Source organism: Homalodisca vitripennis, unplaced genomic scaffold (assembly GCF_021130785.1).
Source record: "Homalodisca vitripennis isolate AUS2020 unplaced genomic scaffold, UT_GWSS_2.1 ScUCBcl_3083;HRSCAF=8370, whole genome shotgun sequence".
Taxonomy (NCBI): domain Eukaryota; kingdom Metazoa; phylum Arthropoda; class Insecta; order Hemiptera; family Cicadellidae; genus Homalodisca; species Homalodisca vitripennis.
Genome location: NW_025779206.1, coordinates 19960 through 33303, shown reverse-complemented (window position 1 = coordinate 33303; position 13344 = coordinate 19960). Strand labels below are relative to the sequence as shown.

Below are 13344 nucleotides of genomic sequence, written 5' to 3'. Positions count from 1 at the left end.
ATAATTCGAATTTAGTTGTTTAAAAATCACTTAATGTACAACATGGTTTTCAAATTTGTTGTAATAAGAAAATATGACTAGTTTACTCTTAGGTAAGAAAATGTAATACTTTTATCAATAAATATGATTTTGTACGCGAACACAGGATGTAGAGTTAGTATGCTATACTAAATAATTCAATAAAAATAGAACGTGTAGACTACTTAAATAGTTTTAAAAAGAAGAACGCAACAGCAAACAACATATGATACCGCTCGTAGACCGCACCGTGCCCGTGAAAATTCAAACTCCACATATCGGTGACGGTGCGGGCACGGTGCGGCCACGACGGTCTGGTGTCGGTGCGGACATGTGTGGAGTTGCAGGTTGAAATCTGCGCTGCAATTCTTTCACCGTATGACGGCCAACACACGGCCGACTGACGTGTCGGGCGCGGTGCGGTTATGTGTGTCCCAGCCTTAATACGTATACACGATGTAGTTTTAAAAGTCTTAATTTTTTTCGTCACTGTTGGCCAGATTGTTTGAATACACTGCACAATCGGTTACACTTCCTCTGTCCAATTTATGCACGATTAAAACACCTACAGTTTGTATTTAAGTATTAATAATAATATAGGACACTACACCGAGATCAGTTTCATAAGGAATTGTCTAAGGATGTCAAAGGATACATCCAGACAGGTCAGGAACATAAAATACCCATTTTGAATTTTGAATCTTGTCTTCTTGAGGCAGACCCATGAAAGTGTTGAGCACATGCTTTGCACCATTTTTGTGTTCAAAGTTTACTATTTTTTACATTAGTAGTGGTAACAATGATACAGACTTGTACGACAAGTAGATCAGCAAATATGGTTAAAAAACCAAAAATCTTAAACAGTATTTTAAGAAGATCAATATTTCTTTCTTGGGCCAAAACTTCTAATTGGGTTACTACAAGAAATTAAAACAAGCAAATCGTTAGAAGTATTTAAATTTGTTACAAAAAATAGGTTACTTAAACACAAAGACATTATGCAAGTATCGAATATCTTACATGAACTAAAAATACTTCAAATTTTTAAAAGCACTAGTTATAAGTGTTTTGTTTTATAATTGATTGATTGATTGATTTATTTATTTCCAAAATTTATGTACAGAATTAAATATAATGCATAACAAAAATCTTATAGGAAATTATCCCCACATGGGCATCAGCCTGTGTGTGGGGAAACGAGTTCCTCAGTCTGCACTACCAATAACACACAAAAAAACTTAAATTAAAATAAGAAAATGAATTGTCATTAATAAAAACATTTTCATTTAACAAATGAGAAATGAAGATTTAAACTCTAAAATAAACTATACAAGGCCAGAGCATGGAATACATGAGCAAATTCAGTTAATAAATAATCTAAAATTTGAAAGGAATATACTTATTTAGAAAATATAATTTGAAGACTTAAAAATGTAATTTATAAAAACTTGTAACTTACATAAAAAAGAGCAATCAGAAAGACTTAATTAGAAATTAGCCGATATAAGTAGAGAGAGACTTGGACCACACACACACACTAAACACACACACACACACACACACACACACACACACACACACACACACACACACACACACACACACACACACACACACCAATCACGCACACGCACACATGCACGCACTACACGTACTCGTTGGCCTGCAGTCAAAACGATTGTACAAACTAACCAAACACTCAGACTAACATTGATTGTAATACAAAAATATAACAGAAATTTAATACATAAAAAAAGCATATCTAGGTGTAGATTGAGGAAAAATACTGACGAAATCCATCTCGCCCAGCATCTACTAACCATTTATTGACTAATTTTTTTGTACGTACTAATAGTGCAAGGTCTTGGGTTTTTTATAAAAGTATGGTAATTTTGAGAAAATTATATGAGCAATATAGTGAGATGATGTTGAATTAAAGGCTTTAACGAGTCTAGGAACAAAAAATTCTGTTATGAAGTGAAGAACGCGTAAAATGGCTGTGGTTACTGTGAATGAAAATTGAATCTCGATGTTGAAAAATGTACAAAATTAATGTTCGGATATATAATTGCGAGACGTTAAAAACTTTAAATTCTTCAAACAATAAATTGGTTGGATAAGTACGATTTCGCTTCAGAGCTACTTTTTTATAATAGTTTTTTGAACGACTTCTAAGGGAGCAAGGTTATTTTGGAAACAGCCACCCCAAATTTATTTTAGTAATATAAAATAGGTTTGGACGAATGTTGACTACAAAGCATTATAATTTTTGTTTTAATTATTTCATTTTAACTGTGTTAATAGTGAGCTTTTTATACTATTTCGGATCTGATTATTATATATTTTTAAATGCTATTTTAAGAGTATTCGTGTTATTTACTTAATTATTTATACAGTATGTTTGTCATTATAAATATATGTTCAAATTATAGTACTGTTATTTAAGAAAGAGTAAGGCCGCATAAGTCCGATATTTTGTGAAATTTGTAAAAGTTGGACTCTGATATTTAAATGTTTTGTTTTTGTATTGCTAGCCTTCATAACTAGTTAAGGAAGGCTAGTATTTTCCATAAATGTAAATTGTAAAACTTGTATGATGTTGAGATGGAAATAAATCATTATGTCATTAATTTCGAATCCAAATCAAATCAAATCAAATTACTCTTTATTTTCAAATATACAATGATTACAATTACATGATTATTATTATGAAAATACCGCCACATGGGCCGAGGCCTGTGCGTGACGGCGAGCTCTTATTTACAACAATTTTAGTAGAACAGACTTTTTTTTAAATCCATACAATAAACAAAATTCAGCTCACACAATCAGTCCCACAAAATAAAATAAATAAAAGTTACGAAAACAAAAAATATCTAAGCAAGCGGTTTGAACATGTTGTATATGCTGACACGACGGCACAGCAACTGAAAGTAGTTATAGTAAATGTAGTTAATAACGGTAAGTGGGAGTGAGGAGAGACTCAGCGTTATCAGAGCCGATCATCCGCAGCCAGGTAGTAATCAGTCGTTTGAACAGACCAGTTGGTTCGGCCCGCAGGTCCCTTATCACTGGAGGCAGGCGCCTGTACAATGTACTCGCCACGTAGTATGCGTTCGTCAGATTCACAGTCATCTCAATGACAGGAGCCCGCACACCACCCCCCCCACAGCGGCCCTGGTAGAGTAGCTGTGAGTAGTTCGACCGAGTACCTCCTCCCTGTGCCTATAGGTGTAGACCATCACATTCCTAATATATAACTGACGGATCGTGAGAATATCTGATTCTATGAACAACTGATTTGATGAAAAACGTTTAGGTTTATTTAGAGCTGCCTTGAGTATAGATTTCTGAATAACATTTAATGGATCAATGATAGTTTTGAACGCCCCTCCCCACGCTATTATTCCATACTGTAAAATAGACTGAACATATGCAAAATAGACAGTTTTTTAATTCATTATAATTTAAAATTTGCCCTAACTGGTAAAACACGTATATCATTTTTCTAAGTTTAGGTTTTAAATAATTAGTGTGAGGTTCCCATCTAAGTTTTTTATCAATTATTATACCTAGGTACTTGTACTGGTCCACCCTCTCGATAGGCTGGTAGTGACAGGCGGTGTTAACTGAATCGCCGCACGAGTGCAGTACTAATTGCAGCTCCGCGGGTGGCTCACTCACATTCCTTAATGCGATTGGTAAAAATTTTGTTTTACTGACGTTCACGGTTAGAATGTTAGAAAGAAACCAATTTTGTATTTGCGTTAGCTCGTTCGAAGCAACCTGGTAAACTTCTTGCCAGGTTCTTCCTTTGAAAACAATTACTGTGTCATCAGCGAACAGTTGTAACATTCCAGTAATATTTAGCTTTACTATGTTGTTTATATAAACGAGAAAGAGTAATGGACCAAGTGTATTCCAACCAGATACTGTTAAATTAACTTAATCTTCATGGAGTTGGTAGAAATTATTTATTTTCAGTCGCCATTTTTTTTCTTCGTACAAATAACCAACAATCAAATATTTTATTCCTTTTTGTATTTAACAAAATTCTGCCCAACACGCTTTTGATGCAAAAATGCAGTTCTTAGTTATTTCAAAAGAATATTTTGAATAATGTTAAAGAATTCGTGACCTACATATTTCTAACTTTAACGGTGACATTGGCACAGTTCATCAATTTCATTATTTTATAGCCTGAACTTATTCAATCAATCAATGTTTTATCAATAAATATCCATTAGCAATTGGAATTTGTAGCATGTTTGTGTATATTATAAAAAACTTTAGTTCCCTTTAGCTAGGTATAGAGTTAAAAGACTAAAAAATATAGGAATGTTACTCATTTTTATTCTTGGTTCTAGTGAATCATATTCTGGTTTTGTAGTTGAATTTTCAATCGATCAATAAAATATACAATGTCGGAAATGTCAAAGTATGTAAGGTACACATGGAAATTGATTTTAATTCCATAAAATACCATTATTTAACATGAATAATAACAAAAGATTAAATCAAAATTAATTTATTTCCGTTTTGTTAAAAAAACCTGAACACAGTATTTTGAACTTGAAATCTAATTAAAGAGTTGATCTTATCACAGTATCAGTACATCTGCAGCTTCATCATCCTGTAGGTCGACTTGTCTTGCCTGTAGGTCAGCGGTAGTATCCATAGCCTCCATTATAGGGTCCACCGTAGCCACCGTATCCAGGGCCTCCATAGCCACCGTAACCGGGTCTGCCACCGTAACCGCCGTAGCCGGGTCTGCCGTAACCTCCGTATCCACTGTTGTACCCTGGGTACTGGTAGCCGCCGTATCCAGGATACCCGAGGAGAGGGAGAACTGCGCCGTGCAGGCAGCGACCATGCAGACCACCACGACCAGCAGCAGACGAACCTGGAAACAGGCGTCAGTCAATATCCAGGAAAGTACTTCTACAGCCAAGACTCAAGGTATATTGATTTGCAATTGCTTTATTATCTGTCTTAACAGTAACTGTAAAATAAAATGTGCAACACATTCAACCCGTTGAAACAGTTATGATATGCATGAGAAAAAAGGTACGAACTAATATATTTTAATAAAATATTAATAGATAACTATTATTTGAAACACCCTGTCTATTTTCGTACTCAAATCTACTACGATACATTGCTGGTTAATTAGGTCAGTCAGTATTGCAGATGGATAAGATGGGACCATTTATCTCATCAACACAGACACATACTACTGAAAATACTGGACTCTAATTTTAACTAGTAAATAGCAACTCAAGTAAATAACACAACAAGGTAATTTGACCAAATCTTATTGAAAGGATAACAGGATTTCGGACATTTGCCATCGATATAAAAGGTATAACACAACGTTTCGAGGATTGGAATCTATCCTGTTCGTCAGGTGGGGGAGGTATTAAGACACACAAAAATAACGAACAGAAAGAAGTAAAGAAGGGAAAGAAAAGGGTTCAAACATACCCAAAAGCTGCTTGGAGTCCACTCCAGGCGTTGTCACAACATAGGATACAAAATTCACACATCACATTTATCCTCGTAACTTGTGATTTGTGCTCGGGACTTGAATCTTGTGCAGTGACAACGCCTGGACTGGGCTCCAAGCAGCTTTTGGGTATTTTTGAACCCTTTTCTATCCTTTATTTACTCCTTTCTGTTCGTTATTTTTGTATGTATTTAATACCTTACCCACCTGACGAAGAGGATAGATTCCAATCCTCGAAACGTTGTGTTACCATGTACCTTTTATAACCTATAACGATGGCAAATGTCCGAAATTCTGTTATCCTTTCAAATATTTCATCTTCAATAACAAACTTTAAACAAATTTGATTGTTTTCTTTAGAGAAAATCTTACAATAACTATCATTTTGTGGTATGCTAGTCTTTCAATAAAGTTTGAAAGTGCAATAGTGTTGGATAAAAATCCAAATAAGGCACGAAAGTGCCAATTGTGCCACATTCAGGAGAGATAAAAGAAGGCAAATAAGTTTGGCAGTTGGAAGAAAGGCCTCTTCCTTAGTCGATTTCTCCTGCGACTCTCAAATGCTAGTACATTTGGTTCACAAATTTTAGGAAGCAGAGAAAAGAGAGAAAGAGGAATGGTTATGGTTAGAGAATACGACTGGAAAGTATTGTAGTTGGACTCCATATTAATGACCAAGGTAAAAGGTTTAACTGTAAGTGAAAGGCCTATAAAATTGTAGTTTCAGATTCAGACGTATTCTTGTTCACTAGTGCAGGTTAGTATTCCTATATTATGAAATACGTTGTGTATGACGCATTTCATTGTATCACGGTTATTTCAAAATCTGGCTAGTTTTCGTATATGCAGTAAAGTTATATCTTGTCTTGACAGTCACTATGTCTTATTTACATGTGTACTAATGAATCAATTTCTGTCTTTATCTGGAAATACTGTCATAATCTTTCTGTTGGTTATAATTGCTTCATCATTATCAATGTACTGTCTATCAGTCAGCCTCTATTGTAGATACTTTGAAGCAAGTCCTAAATATTAAAAAAAAAAAAAAAAAAAAAAAAAAAAAAAAAAAAAAAAAACTTTTGGGTTCAGATATTAATTAAAATTGTGGGGGAACTTTTTAATACTAACTCATAAACTATTTAAAAGAGTAAAGTGCGTTTGGACAGGACTAAGTATCTTAATACAGTCTTGAACTTAGCTAAGCTGGTTTAATCCATATTAATATGGATTAAACGACCCAAAAAATTTTTAATACAATCCAAAAGAACAATATACATAACCCAAGTACTCGTTATATGAAAACAAAACTGGTAATGAATACATATAAAATAAGTTAATTTGGCACAGTTCTCTTTTTATGTTAAAAAATTATTCAAAAAGAGATTTTTTTGTAGAAGACAAAAAAAATTTGTTTAACAAAAACAAAGACCAACAACTAATAAAGTCGACTTTTAGTAATGTTAACATTACTAATTCAAGCCAAAGTAATAAAATATCGTTCACTAATGTGAAGCTATTCACTATTGTCATGGAGAATCTGTTCAGACAACAGGAATTTAACGGAAACATAAATGTCAGTCAGTTTTCGGTTTAACGTCTGTTGAATAAAGTCGACTCTCCACATGTTTCCGAACGATTGCAATGTTAGAAAGGTTTCCAAGCTATGTGAACTGGAAAACTGAAGGCGTTATCATAAAACCAACCGCGTAAGCATAAGAAATAAAATTTAAAATTCGATATTTTAAATGGATATTTTTAATGTTTATTATTATTTTACATAACATAATTTAGCTGACTGAATTCTTTTCCAAAATTAGGAATATTAAACAGATATATTTTATTTTCGAATAACTATCTACCTATATTATATATATACCAGCGACGCTTCTACATTCAATTAATAATATATTAAACCAATTGTTTTTATTATTCTTTGACCTTCTACATTATAAATTACCAAAATAAATGTGTCATTTTGAGTAACTCTGCCCCCCCCCTCCAGCACCATTATGGTTGTCTATGACAAAAATGTATTATTCTAATTCTTGTATATTGGAGTTCATTGTTTTGTTTGTCTCTGAATTGAAACCATTGGATATGTACGTGTTACATGCAGTCGACGTTGTTAATCCCAAACAAAAATATCTACCTGGTAAAATAAAAAAAGCAAGTTTAAGTGATACTTTTTAGACAACCAATATATGAAGATTTTACATTTAGTCATACGGTTTTCAATTTAAGCTATAAAAGGTCAACTACTAGTCATAAAAGTCAAGCGGGTCATAAAGGTCAACATGTAAAGGTTTTTGTGTAATCTTGTTTGCACCATAAATACTCTGATAATCACTTTTATACTATTTACTATAGTATGAATTTTATTATTTATAGTTATGTTGATATTTTTATACAAAATCGAATAAGAGTTTTATTAGTTTCTCCACTTTTGTAACCCTTAATAATCCTAATCCTAATAATATTATAAATGCGAAAGTAAGTTTGCTTGTTACGCTTTCACGGTAAAACTATTCAGCCGACAGTACTAAAATTTTACATAGACATTTCTAGGGTCCCTTACATTATTCTTATTTCGTAAACCCTTCCGGGCTACGCCCCACTGGTTTCTAAAGTTGTGTAATGTGAATTCAAAGAGACAGTTAGATGTATTCAACAGTTATGTGTAAACATTGTATTATAAAAGTACGACCATATGTTTAATTAATTATTTTAACCAATACTTTCAATGTCAACAAGGCTAACTAATTTATTTATTCTGGGACACAAAGCAATACACGAGACACTGAATGCAATTTCTATGACCGAAAATCGTCTAGGTAAAATCGCATCCATTTCTCACTGATGAGGTATTGATTAGCTACGATATTGATTAGATATATAAATACTGGTATAATTCCTTGATGGATCAGGAAATATAGTCTGATATAGGGAACATTAGCAAGAACCTTACTATGTATCATGTATTATCTTTGCATATGGATGGCAACTGTTATAATTTTTAGTATTTAATTGTGTTAGTATTATTAATTGTGATTGCAGTTTTTAGTTTTCATAACAATATCTAAATCCGTACAATTTAGAGAACTATACTGTTTTGAATCCAACCTTATTATAAAATTATATATAGGTCTATTTATAATGTTTCTCGTGGCAAAGTAGCAAACTCCAATTTTGAGTTACCAATATAATTAATTTGAACTTGAAGTGCTAAACCTTAAATATGAGTTAATCTGGCTTTTGCTTAACTTCTGGTTCTCTTAATCATGAACACTGTAAAATGGATACCTTATGCACGATATATGACTAATTCCACTTTAATAATATCAATGGACCCTACCATATTACATCACAAGTGCTTTCACTATGAAAACTACGAACTTCGACTTTGGAGTTGCTCTAGATTAATCTAAAATAGTTCAAGTGATACTGAAATCGTGGGAGCTATTCAAGCAAATTCACGGAATGTTGCATATTAATTGTGGGCGAAGCCGCGGGTATGTGCTAGTACATTATAATTATAATTTGCATGTGAATTCAAAGTGCTGGTTTAGTCCGATTTATTATACGCATTTTAAGTTTGGACATCACTCAATGTTCGTACTCAATGATTTTTTTACATTAAAGCTTAATCATGCTTCCCTCATTAAAGAAATAATATTCATCATAGTGGTCTTAGCTAATTCTTTCTCTGGAAAGGTAAAGATTTAAATTCTTGGTTAATTTTACACAGTGTCTCAATAGAGGAATATCTAAACCTAATCTAAAAGCAAGATAGCCTGAGATCCTCGAAGGTTCGAAATGCTTGGGGTCATAAGCCTTTTCTAACCTCCATAGAGTTACTATTGAAAATTTGGGAGATTTTCGGCTCAAAAATGCAATTTGTACTGTATTTTGAAAGTACTAATGTAATTCCTTATGAGTGTTTCTTATAATAAATTATTACAATTTAGGGAGGGATACTTCACACTATGTGTGTAACAGGCTTTTTCAGGTTGCATTCAAAATTTCCTCAAATTTCTTGCAGACTAATAGACAGACAGACAATCATAAAAGAAATTACACAAAATGATACGTTCTAGAATGTTTCTAGTAGAAAGGACATTTCTTGCAAATTTCATGTAATATCTTTCTCGATATATGTTTTCAAATCATATATTCAGATTTGTTCATTAAATTATACATCTTATCAGTGTTAAAATAATAAAAGTCTACACACAAAGTCACTATAAAAATGATGCTGTGTGTGTTGGTATATTTGTGCTATATGTATTAATATGTCACATGTTTGAATCTCTTACAGGAGTATTGAGTTTGCTTACAAATTTATTTATTTTGCTAGTTTCTCTTTGCTATTATAGTTACCCATAAGACCAATGTAAAAATATTCGCTAACGATCAGCCCAATCCTATGGAGTGTTGGCAATCTATAAATGAAGCAAAATTTCAAGTCTATAAGTCAGTTCATCTTTAAGAGTTCGTCTTCAAGCTATCCTGCAGACAGATAGACAGATAGACAGACAAAAATGAAATATTTCCAACCTCACTGTGATAGACTTCTCTAAAGCTCAACCAATAATGAAAAAGTAGGGGTCTTTCAATTTAGGAACTAATTATCATATCTAGTAAACTATCAGACATTTTATGCGAATATAACATAATTTAAGCAAACCCTTTTATGGGAATTTTACCACAGCTAAGAGTAAGGCTACTCCGTTCTAATCGAGTGGTCTTGCATCAATAGAAAATCTATAGAAACGACCCCCCAGTGGTATCGTAGGACCGTATCCTCGCAAAACTTCTCAACATTCCAGTCTACCATAGTTGCAGATAGAATTGCCTTTATCATATCCTTCCTGTTAAATATTCTGCAACTCTGAGAAATAGATCTACATGAGTTTCATTTATACCATTGCTATTGTTTTTTACCCAATACATTCTTTAATACAGAAACTTCAAACAATTATTTACTATATGTTTTCTTTTTTTAAGAATTAGAAAGTGTTTAATTATTGTTTACATTGGTATAGAATCTCATACTTGAGACTTATTGGCAAATAAACTATGCGTCTTTTTATAATCTAGAGTGCATTGTAGGTAATTTTGGCAACGAACTCAGGGCTGTTGAAATAATTTAATTTTGACATTGCTTTTCCATATCAACTTAACTGTTCTTACTTAACTTTCTAATTGTTCTCTTTGGGTTAAAAAAATCTTACACGGACTCGAGACTTAAATACTTAAGAAGGAGATCGATATAACTCGGTTTTTTTCTAAACATAAAGTGAAATACGATATCCAAGTTATCAAAATTTCTCGTGTAATCTTCACTATCCCACCCAAATGATATTCTGATCCTAAAATTAATGTTTGTAGAAAAATTAAACTAGTGAAGTTTTCATTTTTGAAAAAAGCATAAGGTACGCAATATACTAACTTTGTTTTACAAATATACCACCTTAAGTGAATATGGAGAAAGTTTTTTCCAAAGACGCTTCCTATTACTACAGTAAAGTTATGGGTTAAAATTTTCAAAAAGGGCAAAAATTTCAAGAAGAAATCCAAATTTTTTCTGAAAAATGTCATATGTTGGATTTTTACTGCGGACTCTCCCACATTCTCAGCTTTCATAGAGCTACCCCCGTCTACAATTCGTAAAAACTTCGATTATAAAGTTAAAAAATTTCGTGCATTTACATAATTAGTTTTATGTCTGTTGCATAAGCACTTTTAATTCAAAATACATTTTTGAGACGTCTGACCTTTTAGTTGAGCCTATGAATCCTTCTTTGACCTATCAGAGTAAAGTAAATGCCAAAATATAACCATTGAAATTCCAGTAGATATCATATTGAGATACAATTCAATGATATACTTCTGAACCAAAATCGTGTAGAGTTAGTACGGACTGATCTACAGCGCCTACTTACCGAAGAAGCAGCCATGACTGTGGAGGACAGGACTCAGGTTCAGTTGAGGTTTGCGGTTATATACCCGACATTACCCAGCATCCCTGGTAGTTACTGTGGAGGAGTGATCACGTACCATCCTAGGGATCCTTGGCGGTTCGGCGACCGCAACAGGTCCTCAAGTTCTCGGGCAGTCCGTGACCTAGCCATTCGCACTTCCTGCCTGCCGCCTGCGAATCTTCTCTGACGCCTCAGAAACAGACCAGACAGGAGTGCTCTTGTTCACACTGCGGTTCACAATTCTTCGAGCAGAGATGGAATATCTACTACAATATTAAAAGGCAAGGTGAACTCTTGGTCAGACCTCTTCCTTTTTTTAGCAAATGTGTCTTTCGAAGCTGGTGTTCTCCCACAAGATCTTAAAACTGCAACTGTTAAGCCTCTCTTTAAAAAAGCGAACCCTCGAGAACCAGAAAATTTCAGGCCCATATCAATTCTTTCTACCTTTTCGAAAGTTCTGGAGATGCTCTTTCTCAATCGGCTGGAATCATTCCTCTTGTTTAATAAGATTATCTGCAAATAACAATTTGGTTTCCGAAATCGAAACCACTTCAACTTCAGATGGTATTTTTAACTTCTTCTCACAGATTGTATATTCACTTGATGAGCATAAACACACATATGCTTTGTTTTTAGACCAAAGTAAAGCCTTTGACGTAGTTCCGCACAGTCTGCTTCTTGAAAAGGTCTACCGTTTTGGTATTAGAGGTAAGGCCATTGAATGGGTTCGTCTTTCATTCTCAACCGTAAGCAAGTTGTGGCTTTTCCCTACAACTGTCATATAGACTGCCTTCGAACATTTGCATCTAGTGAACTGCCCACATTAGCGGGGGTACCTCAGGGTTCCGTCCTGGGACCGGTACTTTTTTCTTCTGTTTATGAATGATATTCCCTCAGCAGTAAATCGGGGTGACCTTTGCCTCTTTGCAGATGACACGCTTTCAGCATTTCTAATAGTGCGAGAGAACTTTTAGAGACTGAAATTTTCACTCAAGGCAGTTCTATACTTCAATGGCTTGAGCAAAACCGTCTTCTAAAGGGGGCCCTACGTGTCATTTTTGGCTCCTACCGATCTCAATCATGTAAAGAAGTTTTTAGATAAAAAAATTTACTTACTTTTCCTAGTATATACATTCTGGAATGCTTGACATTTGCCTTTAAAATAAAGACTTGTTTCCAATAAAACAAAAAACTTATAACCTTCGAGATAACAATGCCTTGGCCATTCTAAAACATAGGACATCCTTCTTTGAAAAACATACGTTTTATTCGTGCATCAAGCTTTTTACCAACTTGCTCGCAAGATTGAAAGAAGTCACCAATTTAAACTCTTTTAGGAATAAGTTAAAAAATTTATAATTATAAAAGAACACTATAGCATACATTGTTTTTTAATTGATAAAAACTTTTAGATTTAAGGAACATTATTTAGTTATAGTAATTTTATGTACTGGCGACTGTTACGCAATTTACACTGTCGACAACAATAAAGAATTTTGAGTTTGAGTTTACATTAATGGAAAACAACCTCGCTTTCATTCTTTAGACGAGGTTGTAAAGAATAAAAAGAGCAAAATGAGAAATATCAAAGCGTTGTTACTCACAGTATTAGCCCTATTCAAAGTGATGATGATTGAGAGACAGGGCCATACTAATAGTTTAAATAATTATTAAAAATATGTATGGCTATTACAAGTACACAATACGTGATTTCTCTAAGATGCGGAGTTGGAGACCCAGAGGTATCTCATGTTTTGCTCCTCACCATAGAATCGTGGATAAATTATTAGTAGAAATAAATTCAGATATAACAGTCTCATATTAACATTTTTTAGGTGA

General features: G+C 33.6%; 1 protein-coding gene across 1 annotated transcript; it reads right to left on the bottom strand.

The window, feature by feature from the left end:
- Window positions 1-4533: 4533 nt before the first annotated feature.
- Window positions 4534-11566, bottom strand: LOC124372396. The gene is made up of 2 exons (XM_046830793.1): window positions 11467-11566; window positions 4534-4921 (listed from the first exon to the last, which is right to left on the bottom strand). The coding sequence occupies exons 1-2, from the start codon at window positions 11479-11481 to the stop codon at window positions 4619-4621; spliced, it is 318 nt and encodes a 105-aa protein (XP_046686749.1). The 5' UTR covers window positions 11482-11566; the 3' UTR covers window positions 4534-4618.
- Between the last annotated feature and the right edge of the window lie 1778 nt (window positions 11567-13344).